Raw genomic sequence first — 27,911 nt, 5'->3', positions numbered from 1 at the left:
CTCGTATGTGCTGGGCCAGTATTTTAGTGCCACGATATACTGGGGTCTGTGCACCGGCTGCCACGGAGGGAGCAGTGGAGACGCTGCCACGGCACAGAACGGTCGAGTAACCAAGAACACACACACACAAATGCGGAGACGAAAGGCTCTTAAGCTAGACAGAAAAGACCGCTGACAAATACCGTACACCATCCAGTTGCAAACCACCCAGAGGACAGTTCTCACCGGTACTCAGTTCGAGAACGTGGGGCCTTGTCTACACAGCAGAGAAGTGAATACCCCCCAAATCCTAAACTGGATTCTGCATGCCAAGGGCAAAGTTTCAGCTTCCAGATGTGGAACCAAAGCAAAAGACAGTGCAGAATAACAGAAACCTTGGAGCTGCATCCATGACGCTCATCTCCCCAAGCTTATGGACCTTAAGTATTTTCGGGAAGCATTTTCGGGAAGCTTCCTCTTATTTTCTCCAGCCATCATTCTTCCTTCCCTTCCAATTTCTTCCTTGCATCTTTTAGGCCAGCTCAACTGCTTTTAGGACACAGTAAGAGAGAGTGTGTGTGTGTGTGCGCGTGTGTGTGTGTGCTGCTTGCACAGACCGACAAGACAGAGGACCCTGGCAACTGGAAGAACAGGCTGGTCTAGGCAAGTCTGAGCCATTTCCCACAGCAGAGCTGCAGAAGCAAAATGGCAAGTGGTACAGTCCTGTCTCTTGCCGCTTTCTGATCTTTCCAAGCCCCTACCATATGCCAATGCAGAACTGCCTTCCCCTGATTTTGTTTGCTGCTCCAGAGCACGCTCCAAAACCAAGCCTAGCGATATGCTTTTCTACCTGAATTGTCACATACAGATCCAGGTTTCCGGCTTCTCTTGGAAAATGTGGAAACAGTGAGCCTCCGCTCCCTTACGGCAGGGACTTGGAGAGCTGAGAGATGGTGCCTCTGTTGGTCAGGGCAGTGTGTGCTCTTCAACAGGCCAATCACCACCAAACCGGCTTCACTTTTTTACCCTCTCTCTCTTGTATGACTGTCTAGTTCCCTCCTCTCCCCATTAAACTTACCTGCCCTGTTTCCCAAACCAGTGTGGCTGGATCTCTCTGCTCACTGACTAGTTTACCTAATCCATTCAAATAGTTAATGCTAAACCGTCAAATGGGTAGGAACAAATTAACTCCTTAGCTTAAGCCCTTGGAAGGGAAGAAAGTTGCTAAGGAATAAAAGTGAGAGACAATGAGCCACTTACCGATGGCTTTACTCCCAGACCTGCAGAGGCTGAGGACATACATACCCTATAGATCTCTTCGAGCAGCAGCCTGGCACAGTTCCTGCCAAGGTCTTCCGGAAGCACCGCTGTGCCCTGGCCCTGGGGGTTGGAGGCCAGTTCAGCACTGAGGAAGGTGCCATTGGTGGTCTCAGCAACCAGTGACAACCCAAAGCCTGGAGACCTGGGGATTCAAAGGCACACACATGAGCAGGGTTCGTACAGCAGGGGGTGGGGGGTGGGGGAGGGTGTTCGCATTCACCAGCAAAAGGAAGAGAAGACAAATACCTTTTTTTTTTTTCTTTAAGATTTTATTTATTTATTTGACAGACAGAGATTACAAGTAGGCAGAGAGGCAGGCAGAGAGAGAGAGGAGGAAGCAGGCTCCCTGCCGAGCAGAGAGCCCGATGCGGGACTTGATCCCAGGACCCCGAGATCATGACCCGAGCTGAAGGCAGAGGCTTAAACCACTGAGCCACCCAGGCGCCCCACAAATACCTTTTTGATGGCATTCTGTTTGGCCACACCAAACCTTCCTAGAGTTCCTACTAGCTTATACTACAAAACAGAAATGACTGAGTGAGAGCATACAGGGCAGAACCAAAGACTGAGCAAGTCTGCACGGCTTTTCCCCGCGGCCCTACCTTCCTCCCCCCAACTCCTACGCTGTGAAAGGTCCTACTGTGCGAGCTTGGAATGATCAACATATAAAGTAACATTAACAAGGGTTACCGGATATTGAGCACCTACTTATCGCCAGTTTCTGAGCGAGGGGCTTCGACACCACAACTCTGCAGAGTAAATATTACCACCCTCATTTTACGAATGAGACATTAAGCAACGAGCACAAGCCCACACAGCTAGAAAGTGACCGCGATGCATTTCAAATACAGTCCTCCAGACCCCACTGCGGTACTCAGCCAGCAACCAGTCCAGAAGGCATGAGCGGCTGGAGGCCACCGATCACAGCTCTTCTTCCGAAACACCAGGCTGTTCCCCTGGCATGAAAGGTACCACACGAGCCAGAAAGGGCCTACATACCTTCGTCTGAAGAACATCCTTCACTCAGAATTCATTCCTCTAACCAGTGAGCTGGCACCATGTTCTCTCCCGTCGTATTCCTACCACCAACCAGCCAGAAGCTAACACCCTTCTTGTCCACAGTCACAGACGACTCATTCACTCATGCATCCAACAAACACTTGGGAGACAAAGTTTCCATGGCCAGGACCTGGAGCACCACAGTTAACACGGGAGTTCCTGCTCTCACAGAGCTTAGTGACAACCAGACCGGCACAAAATAAAATCAGTTCACAACAATAAAAATCTCCTCTCCATAAAATTTCCAGGTTTGACATCTCAGACATCTACTTTGCCCAGGGTGTTTTAAAAAAACATGTACTTCCCAGCAGTAAACTCCGTATGTGATCACTACAGACATGTGCCCCCTTTAACGCAATTCAACATCCATGTTCCTAAAGCACCATGTGTCTAGGACAAAACTAGCTAAAACACCTGTTTGAGAAAAACTATGTACAAATTCAATAATGTTTCAAAATGTACTGTATGAGCTACATTAGTCAGTCCTTAATTTCTTAAAAAAAAAAGTTGTTTATGCAGCCAAGGGTTACAGGCACCGCCAAGGGAAGGGGGTGAGTGAGAACAAAGTTTCTGGGGCGCTCCGAGTCATGCTTTCCCACCTAACGCCCTGCCGCCCGGCCATCACACCAGAGGACAATCTCCAGTTGCCTTCGAGTGAGCTGACCAGGAGGAAGGAGGGCGTCCAGCTCAGCGGTCCAGGTGGCGCCACGCAAACACGGAGAACGGAAGACAAAGGGCGGCCGGACCAGGAGACAGGCGGCCATCACTGCTCTCACCTGCTCACTTACAGTTCCCAAGGACTTCCGAAGTTTTCCATCCATGTGAAGTTTTTGAGGTGTGTGTAGCTGTTATTACAATAAATTCTGTGTGTAATCAAGACTCTTCCATTTAACATCGTATTTGTTTTAGGAAAAAACCGAAGAATACGAGAACACACAGCGCAAGACCATGCGAAGCCCTGTGTGCGTTATGCCAATTTTCTCCCTCCAGCCTGGGGTGTGGGTGTTATCCGGCCTGTTTCAAGTTATGATGACAAAGCAGCGGGTCACCGGGTGACCTCACTGAAGATCTGCCTTAGTAGTTTGCATGTGACAGCCCCTAAAACTTCCCAATCGGTGGGCGCCTGGGTGTCTCAGTCGTTAAGCATCTGCCTTTGGCTCAGGTCATGATCCCAGGGTCCTGGGATTGAGCCCCTCGTCGGGCTCCCTGCTCAGCGGGGAGTCTCCTTCGTCCTCTCCCTCTGTCCGTCCCCCTGCTTGTGTTCCCTCTCTCACTCTGTTTGTCAAAAAGACAAATAAAATCTTTAAAAACAAAAACAAAAACTTCCCAATTGATAAAGGACTAAATTTTTTGGGAAGTTTTGACTGTGAGAATCAAAATGGGACAACAGGCGGCTGTGTGTATGAGTCAGAGTGCACACAGACCACCCAGAGCTGCTGCTCCCCAACGTTCTAGGCTGTGGCCACAGCACACATTCTCGGTCTAAGAATAAAGACACCTCATTACATGGATCCCCCACTGAGTGAGAAGAGGAAAATGCCCACTGTGACTTCATCATTTCCTAACAGAGAAGAGCGAGCACCATTTGTCCTCTGTAACTTGCAACTTACGAAACACAAGCCTATGATCACACATTGCCTTCACGTGCCATTTTTTTAAGTGGGGCTTGGAGCTGATGACCACAACTCTCCATCACGCCCATGTCCTGATCCACGTATCAGCTTACTACTCACCCCAGCAAGGACGGGGGTGCACTACGCATCGGGGTCAGCGGACTCGATGGCCTTGTGAAAAGCTGCACCACAGAGGGGGCAGCATGGCCTTCAGGCCAGCTCTGCTTCATGCCTGGACACCCCCACAGAGCCAGAGGCGAGACAGAGAAGGCCTGATGGAGACCAGGCCACTCAGTTGCTGCTGCGACTGCCTAGACCCACCACGGCTCTGGAATCACCTCTCCCCAGAGGAGGACCGAGAGGGGAGAGAAAGGGAGGCGTGAGGAGCAGCATTAGCATCTCGGCAGTCCCTGCTGTATACCAGCCTCTGTGTGCACGCGGTCACCTAACAATGCCAGCATTACGGCTCCCACCACGTGAGCAAGGAAAGCGCTGGCGAGATCTGAGCAGTGCACCAAAGTTTGGGGACCATCATCGACCTTTCCAGACCCAGAGAGAGGGCCAGCTCGGCACACACATCCTTTCCCAACCGTGCCCTCTGACACCCCTACTGCTCTGAACTATGAGCCACCACCACGCTGCTGAAATCATCTTCATGTGTCCCTATGGACCTCATCAAGGTCAGAAATGCTGTAACACGCTCGGCCCTCCTGTGCCTCTCTCCTCCTCCGGCTGAAGTCGAAGGAAAGCGCAGACAGAAGGGCTCAGAGAAAGGATGCGCTGTGCTACCACCTAGCAAAAAACTGATTTCTGAACCCGCACCAGCCGATCTCTAATGTTCTCATTTTTAGGAGACGCGACCTGCAAGCTCCAGACTGTAAGTGCGACGATACTGTCATCTGCACCGAAATGATTCAGCAACAGCGAAAACATAGAAAACCCACACACAAGTAAATGTGGCAAAATAGTCACTGTTGACTACAAGTAGTAGGAACACACAGTGTTCACTGTGCTAGCCTTTCAACTCTTCTGTGTATTTAACATCTTCATAATAAAAAATTCGTTTTTTTTTTTTTTTTTTTTTTTAAAGATTTTATTTATTTATTTGACAGACACAGATCACAAGTAGGCAGAGAGGCAGGCAGAGAGAGAGAGGGAAGCAGGCTCCCTGCTGAGCAGAGAGCCCGATGCGGGACTCGATCCCAGGACCCCGAGATCACGACCTGAGCCGAAGGCAGCGGCTTAACCCACTGACTTACTGGTTGCTAAATATATAAGCAAAGCCTAAAGCAAGTATCTTCATTACACAGAGCATCATTAACCTTTTACTTTATTTTATTTTTAATATTTTATTTGACAGAGAGAGATCACAAGTAGGCAGAGAGACAGGCAGAGAGAGAGGAGGAAACAGGCTCCCTGCTGAGCAGAGAGCCCGAGGCGGGGCTCTATCCCAGAACCCTGGGATCATGACCTGAGCTGAAGGTAGAGGCTTTAACCCACTGAGCCACCCAGGCGCCCCAACCTTTTATTTTCTAAAGTGAGGTTTTCCACAAAGGCTTTAGCTAATCCCAAGTCAAATGTGCAATAACAACTTTCTTTGGCTCTAGAGGTGTTGTTCCCCTTGATGGAGAGAGAAGCCGGCTGGCCCAGACCAAGAAAGGGTATTTTCCCCTAAACTGTTACTTACTCAGGGTGGAAGAACATGTTTGCTTTAATTTTTTGTGAAAACAGATGGCATTTAAAGCTGGAAGCACCAGGCGCCTGGGTGGCTCAGTGGGTTAAAGCCTCTGCCTTCGGCTTGGGTCGTGATCCCAGGGTCCCGGGAAGGAGTCCCGCATCGGGCTCTCTGCTCAGCAGGGAGCCTGCTTCCTCCTCTCTCTCTGCCTGCCTCTCTGCCTACTTGTGATCTCTGTCTGTCAAATAAATAAATAAAATCTTTTTCAAAAAATTAAATAAATAAATGAAGCTGGAAGCACTTTTACTAATAGCTGGGTTTGAACGCCCCCAGGCCAGGGTCTGGACCCCTCATCTCCAACACCGGGCACTGTGATGCTTTCCACAGGAGAGGTGCTCAAAAGATGCCCACTGGTAACTACGGTAGTAAGTCGGGATGAAATTAACTCTGAAATCACTCTTCCTCTGGCTGCAGACACAGAGCTGGCGGCTTTCACTGCATTCAGGAGTGTGAAAAGGCTTGGTCAGCTGCAGAAATAAGCTCTAGAAATGCACAGACACTTACTTCCCAGAGTTGACTCCTTTCATGTGGTCTGTGTAAATATAGACATCGGGGATAAACTTGTTGAGAATGCTCCTTGCGGAATCCACGACCCGGTTGGCCATCTGCGGTGACACGCGCACGGAGTACCTGTAGTCCACAGTTAAGGGGGCTGTTCTGCTGGGACGCCAGAGCAAAGTCCTTTCCGGTGTAATAAAATGCCATTCTAACGCCATTCTATTTTCCAACTGTGTTTAATTGCTTTAACTTTGTAATGCCTTAACTTGATTTTCAGGTCATTATTTTTATTATTGTATTATGATACAGTTTTTTTGTGTTATTGTTATAAACAATCACGATGGAAAACACACAGAGATAGAGAGTTGTAAAGTATAAAATAAGAGTTCCAAACCCTGCTCTAGAGTTCTTACCCAATCAAGGACCCTCCCCTCTCCTAGAAATGCTTCAACTCAATTTGAGAACAAGAGGAGACATCCGCCTGCCTGTCCGGCATGAGCCAGGCTCCCTTTGAAGTTCTCCTACCCTCCTCACTGCTGGAAACAATGGGTCTTTCCCTTGCAAACCTAAGGCCGGAACAGACATCACACTGGGGCTCACCTGGGCCAATCCCAATGCACCCCTAGTCTGTTGACAGGAAAAGAAGAAAAACATTAGTGAAAGAGAGTACAGTAGCTGTTTTATAAAGATCTAAATAGGTTTGCTGCAACTCACAAAGCTTATTTTCAATTATTTAAATGTCAATTACTCCATCTGCAGATAATACAGACTCCTGACAACTGCTCCCTTATAATCAAAATACTGATAATTAGCACTTTTACACCAGGGCAGTTACCCTCAGAAAGAAAAGGAGGATGATATAAACAACTCATATGAAAAGGCTGGTGGTTTTTTCCCACATGCTCGTGAGAATCTGCAGTTCCGTTAGTCCAGAAGCCCCCAGACCCCACGGTCAGTCTGGTCAGCGTTCACCCCCGCCCGGGCACCGTCACCCTCTCCACTCACCCAGACTGTCCAAATTCTTCGACCTGAACTGCCTTCCTTCATCCTTCCTTCATTCTCCCCAACACCCTCCAACCAGCACCAGACCATGGTCTCCACTTGACCTTACCGTACGTCTCCCTCCATCTACACACGCTGTCCTTGCCCACCAAGACCACGCATTCCGTAAGAAGAGGGACTCTGCTTCCAGACGGAGCAGAACTCTCTGATGACTCTCATACCCTATTTTTATTCTCAGCAATACTCAATAAATATTTGACTTGACTCAAAGGACAAACCTGAAATGAGGAAAGAGCAAAGAGGGATTTTTCAATACACACACAAGGCCCTGTTACATCACCGCCTCTCTGTGCAGAATGTACTTCTGACCACGCAGCTTAGACAAACAGTCCTGGGTCTCACACCCTTTGGACCGGGTGGGTGCTGTCCTTCTGAGCCTGATGCCACCCCCTGTCCTGAGGAGTGCACAGATGTCACTAATCCGACATAACCCCACAGCAACCACGGCTCCCAAAATTCTTTCAGGTACATTAGCCACTGAGTTTATGCTCAGAGTGACCCTGTGGGCCAGGGCCATGGATTCCTACTTCCAGGGCTTACACTGAGAACAACCAGGTCATAGAAGTGAGATACAAAATTAAACAGTCTGACTTCACAGAGACAACCTCCTCCCGCCAACCCCCACAGACATGTGGGGAACCAGGAGGGTAACTGTACCAACTCAGGGCCAGTGGAGCCCTACACCAGAATGCCGGCAGTGGAGACAGACAAGGCGGCTACATGCCAGAGTCACTGTGGAACTGCCTGGCTTGGACTGGAGGTCCTCCTGAGGAACGGCTAAGAGTTCTAGAATCAGAGCACCTGTGCTCAAGGGCCAGCTCCAACAAACTGCATCATTCTGGGTCTGGTGTGTGTCCACCTCCTCATCAGTAAGAGAAGGATACTCATAACGTTCTCCTCCCGAGGTCCAGAGGCTCAAATGAAATTATGCATGTAAAGGGCTTAGTGGTGCTGCTGTGGGGTAGGAGCCCAGTGAATGCCAGCTACTGCTTTTCTTGTGCTTAATCCAAGATTCAAGTTCCAAAGCAGAGGTTCCTATTCTTTCAGAAATCAGAGATCCCTCTGGGAATCTGATGAAAGCTATGGACACTCCCTCAAGAAACACACACGTCATTTTCCAGACCATTTCAGGGGACTGTGAATCTCCCGAACCCCTTATATGAATACCATATTAAGAACTCATATCCAGTGGCGCCTGGGTGGCTCAGTGGGTTAAAGCCTCTGCCTTTGGCTCAGGTCATGATCCCAGGGTCCTGGGATCGAGCCCTGCATCGGGCTCTCTGCTCAGCGGGGAACCTGCTTCTCTTCCTCCTCTCTCTCTGCCTGCCTCTCTGCCTACTTGTGATCTCTGTCTGTCAAATAAATAAATAAAATCTTTGAAAAGAACTCATATCCAAGAGAGACAATTTCACAGCTATAGGCCATATAGAACTCCTACTCTCATCCCTCCCTGGTGGTCCAGGTCAGAGAAAGCACACGCAAATGAGCAAAAGCGTGTGTGTGTGTGTGTGTGTGTGTGTGTGCGTGCGTGCGTGCGTGTGTGCGTGCGTGCGTGTGTGTGTGTGTGTGTGTGTGTGTAAAGAGACAAAAGAGGCTGATCCTCTAAGTACCTGCCCTACAATCAGAGAAAGGACACCAGTTTGTCCTACAAATTCCAACTCACTCTCTCTTTTTTTTTTTTTTAATTTTATTTATTTATTTGACAGAGAGAGATCACAAGTAGGCAGAGAGGCAGGCAGAGAGAGGAGGAAGCAGGCTCCCTGCGGAGCAGAGAGCCAGATGCAGGGCTCGATCCCAGGACCCCGAGATCATGACCTGAGCCGAAGGCAGTGGCTTAATCCACTGAGCCACCCAGGCGCCCCAACTCACTCTCCTCTTCTGCCCCTACCCCAGCTTCTTCAATTGACACATCCTAGATCATGAGCTTCAGGGACAGCGCCACCAACTGAAAAGCGCACGCTCCCTTCTCCCCACCACCCCTTCTCAGGCGGGGAGAATGAGAGTGGGCGGCGTTAAATAAGAGGTAACCACACTGTCCAGTCACTGCCACCGGCAGGAGCCAACACTGCTCCCTCCGCCCTGGACAGCCAGTCCAAGAGGGAAAAGATGCGCTCTGGGGGGTAACTCAGTTAAAGCCACAACCATCCACAAGAGCAGGACGGGTTCTTTCCACCCAAGCCCTCCTATGGGGAATGCAACCTCTAAGCTCAGACCAACAGTCAACCAGACTTGCAAGTTTAAAAAACCCCACAAAACCAACAAAAGCTTTTTTTTCCAAAGGCGGCTCTTTTTTCTCCCAGGCTCCAAAACTCGCCAAGAAGGTGATCTCAGTTCCAACCCACATTCCACTGAGGTGTTTGTGAAGGGGCAGCTCTGGAGACCAGTGGCTGGAATGGCTGATTTGCAGACAAGATCTGGGCATGGCCACTTTCATCTACTTTTCTGGGGAGTTGGGAGGAAGACTCCACAGGTCTGATGTGTCGGGAAGATTCAGATGTCCGAGCCCCAGCCCCCAGCAAGGGGCTCTCCAGTGTCTTCCTGGCACCCAGTCTCTACAGCGAAGGCTCGAAGAACACCAGAGGGAGAAGCCAGGGAGGAACAAAGTTACACTCCAGGGCTCGGGGCTCTTCCAGTTTTCATGTTCTCCCCTGTACTACCCCCAAGGCTTCCCCGTTTCTCAGCGTCCTCATGAGCTGACCCATGAGCCGTTTACACACCCAGTACTACGAGTACCGTGGGACCCCAGCAGGACAATGTCTGTGGAACCCAGGGAATTACCACAAGACTGTGTCAAAAAAAACAGCACACTCTGGAAATCACATTTCCATACTACAGAGAATGGAATCCAAGCAGAGTTCGCCGTCACGATAGAGCATTTAAGGAGACAAATCTCAAATGAGTAAAAACAAACTGGAACTGTCAGAGCGTGCGTCGGATTTCATGTGCAAAGCCGTCGAGTACAGCATTCTCAGCATTTCCATTTCTCTATGGAGGACATCACTTTAGACAGTCCGTTTAACTACATACATCAGTCTCGGGTCTCCCAGCCGCCCACTCTCTCATGTTTACTGGCCGTGGCCCTGAGACGTGCCCCTGGACAGCGGAGCAGAGAGAACAGGCCACCGCCCAGGGAAGCTCTGTTAAACGCTCTTATCTTGAGGATTTCTGCAAACTTCCGGCAGCACCCTTTTCTGTCAACAATGGCTTTCTGTGCGGGTGGCTGTGCTGACCACCCTATTCCCCTCACCACGTACTATTCAAGCTAATCAAGGCCACTCCATACTTCTCCTCCAAGTAGGACCACCCCCAAAACCTCCTGAGAAACACAAAACTTGACTTTTAAGCACCTATCCCACCCCTGAGATGCACACACCCTGACCTACCCCCACCAAGAAAGCCGTCAGCCAACCCCTGGCCTGCTTCTCCTGCCCTCATCCAGACTGGCACCTAGAATGTTCCTACTTTTACTACCTGAAACCCCAAAACACAATTCCCCAGACACAAGTTCTTGTTTGTCCACCCAGCACACATACTTACTGCCACTCGATCTTTAAAGCTGTTTACATTCAGCCTTGAGATCTGGTAAGCGTTCCAATCCCCTGACCACCCGCCCCTCTGCCCCATCCTTCTGCCCCAGTCACTCACTCCGCCATCCACACCCAGCGCTGGACGAAACCGGCCCTCTGGCCTTCTCTTCCCCTCCCTCTGGGATGCCAACTGCTGCCAGATGCGGCCACACAGTCACGCAGCCAACACCATGAGAAAATCTCATCTTCAGCTAAGCCCTTACTGTTGTCCCACAGCCTTGGTTTTCCTTTCAGTGACTGTGCCCCACTGTGACAGCACACCGTTATACCTGCCGCACTGATGATCATACCTCCGCTAATGCCCTTATCCGCGATCCCATCCTAACCCTCGGAAAATGAAAACTGCTCCCAACCCCCTTCCGATCACCTCCAGGCAACTCAACCTAGAGCCATCTTCAACTCACACCCTCTCAAATAATAATAAAAATACGAGTCGCTACGACTCAGCAAATGCTTCCTCACACAGCAGCCAGGTGTCTCACTCTATACGTCTACTGCCTCATTCAGGCTTCACTGCAGCCCCACACAGTGGATATAACATGCCGGGTGAGAAGGGGAGCCGAGCAAAGCGTGGGGCCGGAATCCTGCTGTCCACAAGCAGCCAGGCCAGAGTCGGGACCCACACCTGAGCCCAGCACGTTGTGTCACCCTGCTTCCTCTGTGTCCCCCTCTCCCAGAGGTCTACTCTGCCCAGCCAACAGAGGTACTCAGAGCACAACCAACCTTCTTTTTAAGAAGGCAGAGGATCTTCTCAACTCTCTCCCTATGGCGAGTTCCCATCTCATCTTTCCTGTTTCTCTTTCCTGTCAAGATTCATGACACAGCAGCCCCGAGCGTGCACCACTTCCCCGGAAATGGACGTCAGGGCTGATTCCTCCTCTCGGAAAGGAGCTCCTCCCAGCCACGTGCTGTCCAAAGCATCCTCCGTCCTGACTCCTCGGCGCTCCTCTGGCTACTCACTGGGGCTGCCAGGGCTTCTAAGTAGGCAAGTTTTCTTTACTCTCCTCTCAGCGACCTGACTCTCCCGGTCCCTCTTCCTGGGAGCACTTTGCTTTCAAGTCTTAGCAGCGTCTCAGGGATCCACCTGCCTCTCTCCGCATTCTGTTCGGTCGCCGACTCGAAATCACCCACTTCTGGCTCTCACCTCGCCCCAAAGTTACAGAGGTACATTTCTAATTTCCTTTCTAGACCTGCTTCCCTGTAACCACTGTGAAGGGCCCTCAAACCCAACAGGAATAAAATGGAACTTATCACCAATGTCCCCATCCCGCCTTACACTGCCCAAACATGCAGCTACTATCAGAAGCTACATCTCTATCCAGGTGCCAGGGGACACCTCATCCTTGGGGGCTCCCTATCCCTCTGTCACAGAGCCAGGTGGGGACGGCTTTCCACGCAGGCTGCCCCTACGATCTCTGTAAACTGGCAGCCCTCACCTGTGCTCCAGCCGCGACCCTCACCATCCTCTTCAAGGCAAAACGACCCCCTGGTATCTTTGACTCTAAGTGGTCACCATTAGGTGGTAATTTTTTTTTTTTTTTTAATTTGTACCTTCCAAAGTTTCTACAATGAGCCAAAGGGAGCCAAAAGTTCTGTCAGCCCCACTGAAGTTAACCTCTTCACATGGAAATTTTCTCTCTAGAAAATTACAGACTTTGGAATGAAAGCCAACTGGTCAGCATGGCCTTCGGTCGCTGGCTCCTGCCGTATCTGTCACATCCCATCTTCCACCGCGGAACACCACTGACAGACCTGCACTCAGGCCACACCACGGCCTGCCACTCCCAGAACCAGTGTGCACCCCTGCGTCTGTCTGCACCGCCCACACCCCTGCCTGAAGCACCCTTCTGTGCTCCACTTCACAGGCCTCTGCTCCTCAAGGCTCAATCCAAATGCCCTCCCCTCCTCCGAGAAAAAGCAGAGGTTCAAAAACTGGGCTGCAGTCAGACAGAGCTCAAATCCCAGTCCTGCCATTATGAACAGTGTGATGTGGATGCAAATTCCTTCAGCTTGTGAAGCCTCGGTTTTCCCACCTGCAAAATGGAATGCAGGTAAACTCAGTCACTTGGAGGTTTAAAAATAAAGTATATAAAATGTAAATGGATTAAACTCCACAGTCAAAAGAAACAAAAGTGGCTGAATGGGTAAAACAAGATCCAACTATATGCTGTCTATAAAAGACTCACTTTAGATATAAGGACATATATAAGCTGAAAGTGAGTGGTTCCATGCAAATGGAAACCAAAAGAGAGTAGGACTGCCTATAAGTCCATTACACAAAACAAAGTCCAAAAGGTCTTTACAGTCAAAGGAGATAAAGAAGTTAATTATACAACGATAAAAGGGTCAATTCAACGGAAAGACATGACAACTATAAACATAACGCACTCAAGACCAGATCACCTCAGTATATAAAGCAAACAACAGCAGATCTGAATAGAGAGACAACCACACAACAGTAATAGGAGACTTCCTTCCCCACTGTTGTGGTTTTTTGTTTTTTTTTTTTTAATTTGACAGAGAGAGAGAGAGAGAGAGACATCACAAGTAGGCAGAGAGGCAGGCAGAGGGGGAAGAAGGCTCCCTGCAGAGCAGAGAGCCTGATACGGGGCTTGATCCCAGGACCCTGAGATCAGGACCTGAGCTGAAGGCAGAGGCTTAACCCACTGAGCCACCCAGGCACCCCTTTTTTTTTTTTGATTCAAGATTTTATTTATTTATTTGAGAGAGACAGCATGGAGGGGGGAGGATCAGAGGGAGAAGCAGACTCCCTGCTGAGCAGAGCGCCCCCACCCCCCACCCCCCACTCCCGTAGGACTCAATCCTGGGACTCCAGGATCATGATCTGGGCCGAAGGCAGTCACTCAACCAACTGAGCCACCCAGGTGCCCCCTTGCCCCACTTTCAATAATGGATAGAACACCCAGAAAGAAAATCAGTAAGGCAACAGGTGACTTGAACAACATCATAAACCCCGAGGAACTAACAGACTTCCACAGGACCCTCCACCCAACAGTAGCAGGGTACACATTCTTCTCATGTGCACACGAACATTCTCTGGGATCACACAGTAGGTCACAAAACAGGTCGTAACAAGTTTAAGAAGACTAAAATCACCTCAGGTACCCTTTCCAACCACAATGGAATGAAACTAGGTATCAATAACAGCAAGAAAATGGGAAAATTCACAATCAGATGAAAATGAATATATTCTTAAAAAAACATGGGGCCAGGGCACCTGGGTGGCTCAGTGGGTTAAGCCGCTGCCTTCGGCTCAGATCATGATCTCAGGGTCCTGGGATTGAGTTCCGCATCGGGCTCTCTGCTCAGCAGGGAGCCTGCTTCCCTCTCTCTCTCTCTCTCTCTCTCTCTGCCTGCCTCTCTGCCAACTTGTGATCTCCCTCTGCCAAATAAATAAATAAAATCTTTAAAAAAAAAACAAAAAAACAAAAAAAACATGGGGCCAAAGAAGAAATCAAAAGGGAAATGGAAAATACCTGGAGACAACAAAAATGAAAACACAACACACCAAAACTTATGGGACAAAGCAAAAGAAGTACTAAGAAGGAATTTTATAGTGATAAGCACCTACATTCTTTCTACAGAAGCAGAAAAGATCTCAAATAAACAGCCTAGCTTTACACTTCACGGAACCAGAAAAAGAATAAACTAAAATTCAAAGTTAGCAGAAGGAAAGAAATAATAGAGTAAACATAAATGAAACAGTGAAGTGAAAACCAACAGGAAAAAAAAATCAACAAAACTAAGTCAGTTTTTTGAAAAGATAAAAAAAATTTGACAAACCCTTAGCTAGACAAAGAAAAAAGAGAGAAGACTGAAATAAAATCTGAAATGAAAGAGGAGACATTACAACTAAAGCCAGAGAAATTTTTTAAAAAATTATGAACAATTACACGCCAACAAAGTGGACAACCTAGAAGAAATGGATAAATTCTACCAAGTCTGCATCAGGACTAGAGCTTGAACAGAACAGTAAGAAATAAGGAAACTGAATCAGTAACCAAAAAACCTCACGAAAAAAAAAAAAGCCCAAGACCAGATGGCTTTACCAGATTAATCAATTCACTGGTGAATTCTACCAAACATGTAAAGAATGATTACTACCAATCCTCAAACTTCCACAAACACTGAAGAGGGAACACTTTCAAAATCACTTTATGAAGCCAACATCACCCTGATACCAAAGCCAGATCTGAAAGATACTGCAAGAAAAGAAAACTATAGGCCAATAACCCTGATGAACATGGATGCAAAAATTATCAACAAATTTTAGCAAACTAAATTCAATGATACATTAAAAGGATCATATGACATAACCAAGGGATTTATCCCTGGGATGCAAGGATGGTTATATGCAAATCAATTAACATGCTATACCATATTGACATATTAACGAAGGCCATAAATCACATGACTGTCTCAAGAGATCAGAAAGAGCATCTGACAAAATTCAACACTTTCATAATCAAAAATCTCAATAAATTAATTATAGAAGAAACTTCCCTCAACACAATAAGGACTATACATGAAAAGCCCACAGCTAACATCTTCAATGGTGGAAAACTCAAAGCTTTTCCTCCACAATTTGGAACAAAGCACGGATGACCACTCTTGCCACTGCTAGTCATGGTACTGTATATACATGTACAGTACTATTACCTGGTGCCATAAATCCTAGCCAGAGCAATGAACCAAGAAAAAGAAATGAAAGGAATCCAAACTGGAAAGGAAGGAGTAAAATCATCTACCTGCAGATGACATGATCTTATAGATAGAAACCCCAAAGATAACACCCACCCACCCCCAAAAAAACTACTGGCATAAATGAATTTTTAAAAGTTGCAGACTACAAAATCAGCTTGCACTTCTGTACACTGACAATAAACTATCTGAATAAGAATCAAGGAAATAATCCCATTTACAAGAGCATCTCAAAAAACTTAAATACTTAGGAATAAACTTAACCAAGAAGGTGAAAGACTTATATACTAAAAAGTATAAAACACTTGGGGCGCCTGGGTGGCTCAGTGGGATGGGGCCTCTGCCTTCGGCTCGGGTCATGGTCCCGGGTCCCAGGGTCCTGGGATCAAGTCCCACATCGGACTTTCTGCTCGGTGGGGAGCCTGCTTCCCCCTCTCTCTCTGCCTGCTTCTCTGCCTACTTGTGGTCTCTCTCTGTCAAATGAATAGGTAAGGTCTTTTAAAAAAAAAAAGTATAAAACACTTACAAAAGACATTTTAAAAATCACACATAAATGGAAAGACAGCCCATGTTCATGGACTGAGAGAATTAATATTCTTGAAATGTCCATACTATCCCAGATGACCTACAGATTCAATGTAATTCTTATCAAAATTCTAAATTTTTTATAGAATAATAGATACAGAAAACAACATACAGAAAAAACAATCCTAAAACTTACATGGAACTACAAAGGACTCTAGGTAGCTAAAGCAATTACGAGCAAAAAGAACAAAGCTGGAAGCATCAGAGTTCCTGATTTCAAAATATATTACTAAGCTACAATAATCAAAAGAGCATGGCACCGACATAAAAACAAGCAAAGCAATGGAACAGAGAGCCTAGAAATATATTTGCACATATGTGTTCAACAGACAAACACCACACAGAAAAGTCACCTCAAAATGGATTAAAGATAAACTTAAGACCTAAACCTGTAAAACTCCAAGAAGAAAACACAAAGGAAAAGCTTTATAGCACCAGCAATGCTTTCTTGGATGGAATACCAAACAAGGGCAAAAGAAACAACAAAGTGAAAAGGCAACCCAGAGAATGAGAGAAAACGTCTGTAATTTATACCTCTGATTAGTATCAAAAGTACATTAGAAAAAAATACATAAGAAACTCTTGCAACTCAAAAGCAAAAAGAAAATAAAAACAGAATAACCCAGGGGCACCTGGCTGGCTCAGCGGGTGGAATGTACGACTCTTGATCTCAGGGTTGGGAGTTCAAGCCCCACACTGGGTGTAGTGATTACTTAAAAATTAAATCTTAAAAATAGAATTGGGGGGTGGCTGGGTGGCTCAGCTGGTTGGGCGACTGCCTTCAGCTCAGGTCATGATCCTGGAGTCCCAGGATCGAGTCCCACATAGGGCTCCCTGCTCAGCAGAGAGTCTGCTTCTCCCTCTGACCCTCTCCCCTCTCATGCTCTCTATCTCTCTCTCTCAAGAGAGATAAATAAATAAAATAAATAAAAATAAAATAAATAAAATAAAATAAAATAAAATTGGGACACCTGGGTGGCTCAATGGGTTAAGCCTCTGCTTTCAGCTTGGGTCATGATCTCAGGCTCCTGGGATCGAGCCCCGAGTTGGGCTCTCTGCTCAGCGGGAAGCCTGCTTCTCCCTCTCTCTCTGCCTGCCTTTCTGCTGCCTTGTGATCTCTCTCTCTCTCTGTGAAATGAATAAATAAAATCTTAGAAAAATAAAAATTAAAATAAATAAAAATAAAATAAAATAAAATAAAACCACCCAATTAAAAAAGGGGCAAAGACCTGGATAAATTATTTCTCCACGGAAGACCCAGAGATGTTCAAACATTCACATGGGAAAGTACTCAACATCACTCATCATCAGAGAAATACAAATCAAAACCATAATGAACTATAACCTCATGCCTCTTAGAGTAGTGGCAATCAAAAAAAAAAAAAAGATAACAAGTATTGCTGACACTGTGAAGAAAAGGGAATCCTTATACACTGATGATAGGAATGCAAACTGGTACAGCCACTATAGAAAACAGCAGGGAAGTTCCTCAAGAAATTAAAAGGAGAGCTACCATGTGATCCCACGGTCTCACTTCTGGGTACACAGTCACAGAAACTGAAACACTCCCACATTCATTTTAGCTTTATTCACTAGAGCCAAGACATGACAGCAAGCTAAATGTCCAATGAAAGATGAATAGATAAAGAAAATGTAATATTCACATACAGTGGAATATCATTTACCCTTAAAAACAAAGTGAATGCTGTCATCTGTGACATGGGTGAATAAGGAAAACAATGTGCTAAGTGAAATAAGCCAGACACAGAAGAACAAATATGCATGATTCCATTTACATAAGCAATCTAAAATAGTCACACTCACAGAAGCAGAGAGTAGAATGGTGGGTTGCCGGGGGCTGGAGGGAGGGAGAGGGAAACGGGAAGACATCAGTCAAAGGGTACAAAGTTTCACTTATGCAAGATGACCAAGTCCCATAGATCTACTGTGTACCATAATGCCTGTGTTATATACTTAAAAATTCGCTAAGATAATTATACTGGGGTTTAAAGATTTTTTTAAAAAGATTTTATTGATTGATTGATTGATTTGACAGACGAGATCACAAGTAGGCAGAGAAGCAGGAGCGGGGAAGGGGAGGGAAGCAGGCTCCTTGCTGAGCAGAGAGCCGATGCGGGGCTCGATCCCAGAACCCTGAGATCATGATCTGAGCTGAAGTCAGAGGCTTATTAACCCACTGAGCACTCAGGTACCCCACGATCTTATTTATTTATTGAGAGAGAGAGAGAGAGAGAGAGCATGTGAGCGAGCAGGGAGAGGGTCAGGAGAGAGAGGATCCCAGGCAGACTCTGCGCCAAGCAGGAAGTACTGAGCCCCAAGCAGGGCTTAAATGCAGGACCCTGAGATCAGGACTTGAGCAAAAAATCAAGAGTCAGATGCTTGGGGCTCCTGGGTGGTTCAGATGGTTAAGTGTCTGCCTTCAGCTCGGGACATGATCTCCGGGTCCTGAGGTCAAACCTCTCATCAGCTCCTGCGTCAGTGGGCAGTCTGCTTCTCCCTCTGCCTAGCCCCCTGCTTGTGCTCTCTCTCTCAAATCAGTAAAATTTTTTAAAAAAAGAAAATCTTAAAAAAAAAGAGAGAGAAAGAGAGAGAGTCAGATACCCAAATGACTGAGCCACTGAGGCACCTCAAGAAATTCTTTTTAAATTTGCTAAGAGAGTACATCTAGGTCAAGTATTATCACAAAAAATTAAAAGTGTAAAGATAAAACATAGAGGGCAGAAAGAAACTTTAGTGTGTAAGAGGTATGTTTATGGTACTACTACGCTGTTGGTTTCACAGGTAGATACTCATCTGCAAACTCATCAAGCTGTACACACTGAATATGTACAGCTTTCTGCACGTAAATCGTTTATCAATAAAGTGGTTTTTTGGAAAGGAAATACGTATATAGTTTTACTATCACAGTGCATGCAGAGTAACCACGTGATGAGTAGATACCATTCCTGCTCTTCTACATCTTCCAGACAAAATGTGCCAGCCCCATCTCAGCTCCCCAGCCCCCTATGCGTCCATCTACACCATCTTACACGTTTGCACATGCTTCTCTCATCAGACAATGAGCTCTTCTCAGGGAGGGACTGTGATGCATTGGTGGTCCCTAAACCAAAGCCCTCAGGAGAGCAGCCCACACCATGGAGCTGTCTGCTTCAGCATTCACCAAAAAGACAAAACAAAACAAAATAAAACAAAACAAAAACAAGGAAGGGGTTAGTCTAGTCATGGTGAGACAGAAAATAAAACATCGTATCTCAGGCAACAATTACAATTTCACCGTTCTAAGACTTCCCCAAGACTGATGTCTACAAAGTAAATGACTGGAAAGAAGTAAATTGGTATGAGTCATTCTTATCTTCATGGGGCGAGTAAAAGGTAAGAAATCTAAATCAAACGCAAAGGATACGCAATCCCTCTGATCCGCTTGATCTTCCCCGGGTCTGTGAGCTGGACCGGCTTCAGGACCTTCCTGACAGGACAGGAGAAGAGCACTTCCCCTCCTCCTCCAGGAGGCATGCCCCGTCGCACCACCTGCGCAGGCGGCGAGAAAGCAGAGGTGAGCGTGCGGCAGAGTGGAGGACCCTGACACCGAGCAGAGCGCGGCTGGTTCAGGCCACGGAGCTCTTCCTTAGAACAGTGAGCGCTTACAGCCAACACGTCAATTCCTTCGAGATCATCAGCACCTCACCTTAGCACCGAGAGGGCGCGTGAGGAGCAGGGACCCGAACGGCCCAGGCCCAGGCCACCGGGTCGCTTCACCACAAGCGCCTATTCCCCCGCGCCTACGATGAGCGGCTCGGCCCCTTTCTTACCCATCAGGAACCATTTCTTCTCCCTATGCAATTAACTCATCTACCAAAGCTCATTTTATTAAATAAAAACGCAGTCATTTCTCTTGTTTAAAACATTAGCTGAAGAAGGAGAGATGCTAAACAGCTTAAGATAGTTAGCTTACTGATGTAATAATTCCTTTCGACAGCAAACAAACAGAAGCTTAAATTACTGCTAGGATTTGAAAACAGTGAAAACTCTCCAGGGCATCCAGGTCGGGAGGCCCGAGACCCGAATGACATCTGGATGATCTTGCTCAGGGAGGGCGTGTGGCCAGAAGCCCAGCTTGGCTGCTTCCCGGCGGAGCTGCTGTGAGGAATGAAGAAGCCCAGATGGGAGGGCAGCGAGCATGACTTCGCCCACCACAAAGTACGCCCAAGGGAACTGGCGCGACCGCGGTCACAGCTTGAGTCCCCTCTCAGCGCAGTCTGCAATGTCTGTTCATGGCTCCTGGGGGTCTCCTCAGTGGTGACTTCAATGTGACACACACGGACACACTGCGTCTTCCGACGAGCTTGTCGGAGAGTATTTTACATGCGTGCACAGCCAAGCGCGTACACATTCTTACCTTTAGCTCAAACGATTCACCGTCAATTCCAAACTGCTTCAACAGAGGAAGGGCTGTTGCCTTAAGAATATCAACCTGTAGAATTAATTTTGAAAAAAAAAAAAGTTTAATGCTCTCCCTCTCTCTCAAATAAATAAATAAAATCTTTAAAAAAAATAAAAAATAGACCTTAAGAGGTGGAAAGAATAAAGAGCCCATGAAGCAGGATGAGGTTTAGCAATCGGGGAGATGATGCGGTCCGTGACAAGAAAGCACACCGGCTTACAACAGCGGGGGCCGGCTCTGCTCCCAAGTTAAGATTGCAATCCTACAAGCCGTGGGCTTCTCTGAGCCCCTCTTCCCTCACTTTATACATTATACACCTACCCTATGCGTCATCATGACGCTCATATGCATCATGCAAAAAGCATCAAGAGACTGCTGAGTTCATCTAGAAAACAAACTGGGACTTCCACTCATTCTGTTCCTTTTTTTTTTCTTGTTAATTTATTTATTCATTGTGGGGGGCTGCAAGGCAAGAGGGAGAATCCTCAAACAAGACTCCCTGCTGAGCTCACAGCCCAACGTGTAGCTCGATCCCAGGACCCTGAGATTGTGACCCGAGCCAAAAGCAAGAGTCAGACACTTAATTGACTAAACCATCCAGGGGCTCCAACTTCTGCTTATTCTTGTAGGTATAAATGCTATAGAAGAAAATACCCGACTTTTCTTTTTCAGACATGGCTGTTTAACATTTAAAGCTGTCGGCACGCCAAGTCAAAGCAAACCAAATGGACCTGAGCTGGGGCTACCTGGGATCCCGCTGACGCCCACCACACAGGTAGGTAAAGGGGAGGTGGTGAGCCCCCGGGCAGTGGGGGCAGACAGGGACCGGCTGCCACAAACTCCAGGAGCAGCACAGACCCGGACTCTGATGACAATACCCACAGTTAACGGCAAGGCTATGCCAAATGTTGCTGTTATGTCTCCTCCTTTGGGGCTACGGGGAGGCTCAGGTCCTCTGCTTACTTATCTGCAGAGGGAGTAGGATGACATTCAAATCAGCTCAGCTAGCCAATCAGGGAACTTGTCTCAAAAGCAACTTGGGAGACAAAGTCACTCCCTGATTTGCTCCCAACACACCAGAGCTGCTCCTTGGTCTGCAGGGGCTGACCCTACCTGCTGGCGGCAAGGACAGGCAGCGTGCGCATGGCACGGAGGGAACAATCCAGTCGTGGTCCAGGCTCTGCCTCTAGTTAGCTCTGTGGCCTCAGGTCAGAAAATCCCAAGCGTCTGAACTTCCTCGTCTCTGAGGTAAGGGGCTCAGCCTGTCTACAATCTGCTACCGACTCTAACAAGGTAAGATTCAGCAGAATGATATTCCAGGAAGGCTCCGCAGCACAGAACAGGCCCCAACGACGTATTCGGATACCACAAAACTAACCAGAGGCAGAAATGACTAAGAAGCCTAGGAACATGTTCACAACAGCTCAGGTGGGGCAGAAGCAGCTACGAGGAAAACTCACTAAAGATGAGCTAATTTCATTAAATATTGCAGCTAAACACACATTAAAAACTTAAAATATGCGTTTGGTGTTGCCAGAACAGAGAAGTCAGTGTAGACTAGAAGGAAGGGCAACTGGGGAGAAGGCCAAACCAGACTCTGGGAAAAGTGGGGGATGCACGGATACAGGCTGCCCCGATGGCACGACTCCCAGGAACCAGGCGCCCACCAGCCCTCCTCCGGGAAAGACAGGCGAGAAAAATGGGGCGTCACTGCCAGGCTCAGCCTACTTGTGCTTGGAGTCAAAAGGACGAGGTCAAATGGACTCTGAAGGTCAGCCCAGAAGCAGACCCGAGGTGGGGTCTGGTCTCCTGACTCACTCTCTGTTTGACACGCAGGGCCAGCATCGTGGCGTGTGCGACTAGGAAAAGCAGACGTGGGCTTGAGTCCCTCTCTGCCTCTTAAACCCGCTGTGACGCCTGGACACTCCCCCACATCCCCAGGGCCTTGGGTGCCTCCTGCATATTGAAGGGCTAGACAGGACATGCTCCCCTGGTTCCACACTAACTTTAGCAGACAGAGGACAGTCTGCAAATACTGCTTAAGGAAAACGGAGCTGTAACTCTGTGATGACAGGCAAAAGTCCAACCCAGGTGGCTGCTGAGAGCAAAGGCCTTAATCATCCTTCGGTCCAGTCAATCAGTCAACAGACAGATCCAAGCCAAAAAGAAAAAGGGCAGAAACTCGCTCCCAGCTACCTTGTCTGAAATGGTGGTAAGGACATTCACCTCACAGGGCTGGTGTAAGAATTAAATAAATAGGGATGCACACACATGAACACAGGTTCACCCAGAAGAGCGCCCAGCACACAGCACAAGGACCTGTACTTCGCTTCTCCTCCCAGGAGGGAACAAAAAAGACTGGAACCTTCACTTGCCTATTGACTCGTGGCTCTGATGCAGAATTACTGAGAATCAGAGGAGACCTCCTGAACTTTGCTTTTCCTCAGAATTTGTCCCCACTTCCCTTCCTTATTCCCCAGGGGAGAATGTCCCTCTTCTCGCACAAGGCTCACCCCATCACTTCCACTGTTGACCCTCACCCCTCCCACAGTTGGAGTCAGTCTTACAAACACTCCCGCTCCTTTTAATTGTTCCTTCCTCCACTACAGCATCACCTCTGCCCACAAACACAATCAACCTTCCCCTCGTTCAGAAAACAAAATCCACACCAAACCAAAACAAAAACTCAGCTCTTAAAGAATCATCCTATCTAACCTTCTAGAAGAATCTACCAGGTTTCCACAGTTCTATTTGCTACTCATTCCTCAACCCATGCCTGTCCTTATAGTCCAATGACACCACTCTCTCAAAGGTCAACACAACTTCTCGCTGCCCGAAGAATCTCCTCGCCCAGCTTGAAGGGAGCTCCAGCCAAGACTAGGTCTGTGAGTCAACCCCCACTTCTTAGAACTCAACCCTGATCTCCACGGTCACTGTTTCCGGCCTTCTTCTCCCACTCACACCTTAAACATTCATTTCCTCTTCTTTCTCTGTTCTCAGTCTCAGGAACCATGTGGCCCACAGAGGCCAACAAGGGAATTGTAATGAATCATGAGGTCCGCTAAGATCTGTATCCAACCAGAAAGTTCAAGATTTATCCAAAGAGGGCAGCACCACGCAGGTCCCGCTGATGGCCACTCAGCGCTGCCACATCAACTTACTATAACATCAAATCTGGGGTCTCAAACATGAACCACTGATTCGCATACACGCACCACCCCCACACTGTCCAAGTCGGAGGAAGAACACCTGTAGGATTAATTCAAACAGCCACCACTGTTCAACCTTAGCACTGGTCAATGTCATTCTCCAGGGGACTTAACTATCAATAGGTAAGATCCTATGACCTACCTCGGAGGCTTCAGACAGTAATTTCTAACTGTCAGCTGAACATGTCCCTGTCAATATCCTGCCAATATCCCAGAGAAGAGGATCAAAATTAAACACATCATCCATCAACCTACCACAATTTTCTTCTTCCCTGTGTCAAAAGCTATCTGATCTCTATCCTTCCACACTATCCTTTCAGTGACGAATAGAAACCCTGGTGTATTTTATAACCACATTCTCCTCTCTCACCTTCAATCAGCGGTCAGTCAGGAAGTGTCTCACTTCACCATGTCCGTCAGATTGGTCCCCTCCTTTTCACTTGCACGCCCGTAATGCTCAATCTAGCTGACACCGCTCAACTCATCCCTATCTTCCTAGAATCTGAGACTGACTCCGGCTTCCTTTCCCTAGAACACCCTCCCCAGCCCTCAGCACTTCGCTTGTACCTCTGACAGGAGTGACCCTGTAGTCTCCCTAACTGTCCACCTCAGGAGATTGAGTTCCAGAAGGGAACTCTTCGAATTTGTCCTTGCATGTGCAGAGTGGACGTGAATCAGGGGAGCCATACATTCAAGAGAAAGCTTGAAATGACAAAGCCACGGACTTTAGAAATTACTCTCATCCAGGATTAGGTGTATTTATTTTATCCTGGTCTGGAGCCAGAAACTAACCAAGGTCATTTCAGCAGTGCAGCTAGCAAAAGCAGAGAGCTCTGCAACACGTAAAAATAGATCTTCTTTTAAATACTCTGCATGCAAGGGGCATCTGGGGGCTCATTTGGTTAGGTGTCTACCTGTGTCTCAGGTCATGATCCCAGGATCCTGGGATCAAGCCTTGTGTCATGCTCCTGCTCAGCGGGGAGTCTATTTCTTCCTCTCCCTCTGCCCCTTCCCCTGCTTGTGTGTGCGTTCTCTCTGTCAAATAAATAAAATCTTAAAAAAAAAAAAAAAAAATACTGGGGGCGCCTGGGTGGCTCAGTGGGTTAAAGCCTCTGCCTTCGGCTCAGGTCATGATCTCAGGATCCTGGGATCAAGCCCTACATCGGGCTCTCTGCTCAGCAGGGAGCCTGCTTTCCCCTCTCCCTCTGCCTGCCTCTCTGTCTACTTGTGATCTCTCTCTCTCTGTGTCAAATAAATAAAAAATCTTTAAAAAAAAATAGTGCATGCAAGAATTAAGTATTATTGGGGTGCCTGAGTGGCTCAGTTGGTTAAACATCAGCCTTCAGCTCAGGTCATGATCCCAGGTTCTTGGGATCAAGCCCTGCATTGGGCTCCCTGCCACGTAAGGTACCTGCTTCCCCCTTTTCTCTGCCTGCCTCTTCCCCTTCTTGTGCTCACTCTGTCTCTGTCAAATAAATAAAATCTTAAAAAAAAAAAAAAGAATTAAGTATTATTTCTATGGAATGCATCATTTAAGCTTTGTCATTGTTAATGTATAAAACTTCTTTGGGGGCGCCTGGGTGGCTCAGTGGGTTAAGCCTCTGCCTTCGGCTCAGGTCATGGTCTCAGGGTCATGGGATGGAGCCCCGCCATCAGGCTCTCTGCTCAGAGGGGAGCCTGCTTCCCCCTCTCTCTCTGCCTGCCTCTCTGCCTACTTGTGATCTCTCTCTCTCTGTCAAATAAATAAATAAAATCTTAAAAAAAAAAAAAAAACTTTTTTAAAAAATATTTTATTTATTTGACAGACAGAGATCACAAGTAGGCAAAGAGGCAGGCAGAGAGAGGGGGTGGGAAGCAGGGTCCCTGCTGAGCAGAGAGCCTGATGTGGGGCTTGATCCCATGACCCTGAGAGCGTGACCTGAGCCAAAAGCAGAAGCTTAACCCACTGAGCCACCCAGGCGCCCCCTACAAAAACTTTTTTAATAATGCCAGTAGAAACAGCTTTTAAGATTATTAGCAATTATAGGAAAAAGAAAAAAAAATAGGAGAAAACTAAGACATAGAGTGTCCAGGTTTACTGCATGCTTCAGAGCTTTTCCCAATATGCAAGGCTCCTCCTCCTCCCCCACTCCATTCTAAAGTACAGAGGCCTCCTCTCACACTTTTAACTGAAAGGTAGTTTCCTAAAATCTTCAGAAAATGCAGGGAAAAAAGCAATCATCTGAACTTAGTTTAAAATTCTAGCCAGTTTAAATAAATAAATGTTTTTAAAAAGTGGGGGTAGGGCACCTGGGTGGCACAGTCAGTTGAGCATCCCAACTCTTGGATTCAGCTTAGGTAATGATCTCAGGGGAGGTAAGATGGGGGCCCCATGTCAGGCTCTGCACCGAGCAAGGAGTCTGTCTGGGATTCTATCTCTCCCTCTCCCTCTGCCCCCCGCATTCCTTTTCTAAAGTAAATAAATCAATCTTTAAGTTTTAAACAGTTCATGCAACATTCCCTTACAACTGAGAATTTCAGATCTTCAGCATCCTACGACAAGGGTTTATGTGTCTGAATTCCGAAGAGCTGAGAATTGAGTCTTCTAGTGCCTAGCAACACATTAACCAGGTTTGTACCTTAGCAGATGTCTCAGTGAATACCAGTGGCCCCACTGCACCATCTAACTGGTCTTTTCTGGTTAGGAAAGCTGCACACTTCACACTCTGCCTCAGAGCCACCCCTCAGTGGTCCCGGTCCAGTATCAGCAGAGATGAAGGCAAGTGTCCTTGGTCAGGATTTCACCTCGTGGCCCTCAGCTTTACGATTTACGTGGCCAACAAAGAATTGAAAGGTGGGGATCCTTCCTTCCACACAAGAGAAGTACAAGACAGGCCTGGACAAAACTGCTCTCATCTCTGTCTCTGTCTCTCTTACACACACAGACACACACACACACGCACACATGACAAAACCCACCCCGGAAGGGCAATAAGACAGCTGTGGATCCCATGTGTGTAACGAACTATCCTCCCCACACATGCAGGAAAATTAGGATGCTGAATAAGAAGCTTGCTGGGGCGCCTGGGTGGCTCAGGCAGGTGAGTGTCTGCCTTCAGCTCAGGTGGTGATCCCAAGGTCCTGGGATAGAGCCCCACGCTGGTCTCCTGGCTCGGCAGGGAGTTGGCCTCTGCCTCTTCATCTGTTTCTCCCCACTGCTTGTGCTCTCTCACTCTCTCTTTCTCTCTCAGATAAGTAAATAAAATCTTTAAAAAAAAGAAGAAACAGCTTGCCCACAAACTATGCAAGTTTACGTATACCTTTCCGGCCCTTGCCCTTTTTCTAAATCTGCAAACTCTTCTTGGAAGAAGAAAAGTCCTATAATATGATTAAAACCCGAGTAAGTCAAGATTATGCTACAGCAATGCCAAGGAGATATTACTATTTTCTGTCTGAAATTCCGGTCTGCTGCCTTCCAGCCGCAGCCGAAGCATGACCTTAAGAAGATTCCACTCTCGAGCGCCCGTGCCAACAGAGCCCATTTCGCGTCAGCTGTGATGAGACTGCACGCTTCTGCTCTAACGGCTCCTAGACAGGACAACGAAAGGCACCTTGATGCATGTGAACGATCATCACTGACTCTGATGATTTCAAGTCTTGGCTCATCTGCTTCCCAGAGCGATTAATGTCTAAATCTCCAGGTAAAGAACAAAACAAAGACGCTCAGCAATAAACCCGTGCTCTATCAGGAACTTGTTTCTCTAACGCTGGGTTGCTGCGAGAGACAAAACTACTCACTACTCACCGAAGGGTCAACCTGGTCATTGGTCACTCCTCGCAGAACAATTCTTAGTGGGTGCTTCATAAACGGAGCCAGGCAAAGAAGACTCTCCAGGTAGTAGCCGATGCTACGAAGGACATTACAGTCATGTTCCACAGACCCACCATACAGGAGGCCAGGCTGGTAATACAAGGTTGTTCCTTACACCGGAAGAAGAGCCACATTCAACAGAAAAAAACAAAAAACCAGAAAAACAAAAAAACACTTAGGTGTCACAAAGGCAACGAAGGCAGTAAATCCCAAGGGGAAAGTCTGACAAG

General features: G+C 47.4%; 1 protein-coding gene across 3 annotated transcripts in view; it reads right to left on the bottom strand.

Moving 5' to 3' along the window:
* RCL1 (RNA terminal phosphate cyclase like 1) overlaps positions 1–27,911 on the bottom strand; it is a 64,036-nt gene that overhangs the window by 12,465 nt on the left and 23,660 nt on the right. For 2 of the 3 annotated variants that reach the window (XM_046022886.1, XM_046022889.1), the window contains exons 3-7: positions 27,616–27,791; positions 20,578–20,652; positions 19,585–19,709; positions 6,211–6,336; positions 1,285–1,441 (exon numbers count right to left, since the gene is read on the bottom strand). In XM_046022886.1, coding sequence (XP_045878842.1) covers positions 1,285–1,441; positions 6,211–6,336; positions 19,585–19,709; positions 20,578–20,652; positions 27,616–27,791 — 659 coding nt within the window. Of the gene's footprint in view, positions 1–1,284; positions 1,442–6,210; positions 6,337–6,804; positions 6,832–7,315; positions 7,457–19,584; positions 19,710–20,577; positions 20,653–27,615; positions 27,792–27,911 lie in introns of those variants that run through there. The other variant, XM_046022888.1, reaches the window with a different exon arrangement.

This window comes from Meles meles, chromosome 11 (genome assembly GCF_922984935.1).
Source record: "Meles meles chromosome 11, mMelMel3.1 paternal haplotype, whole genome shotgun sequence".
In the NCBI taxonomy this organism is placed as follows: Eukaryota; Metazoa; Chordata; class Mammalia; order Carnivora; family Mustelidae; genus Meles; species Meles meles.
Note: the sequence above shows the minus strand (reverse complement) of the source record. Positions and strands in the feature narration are given on the sequence as shown.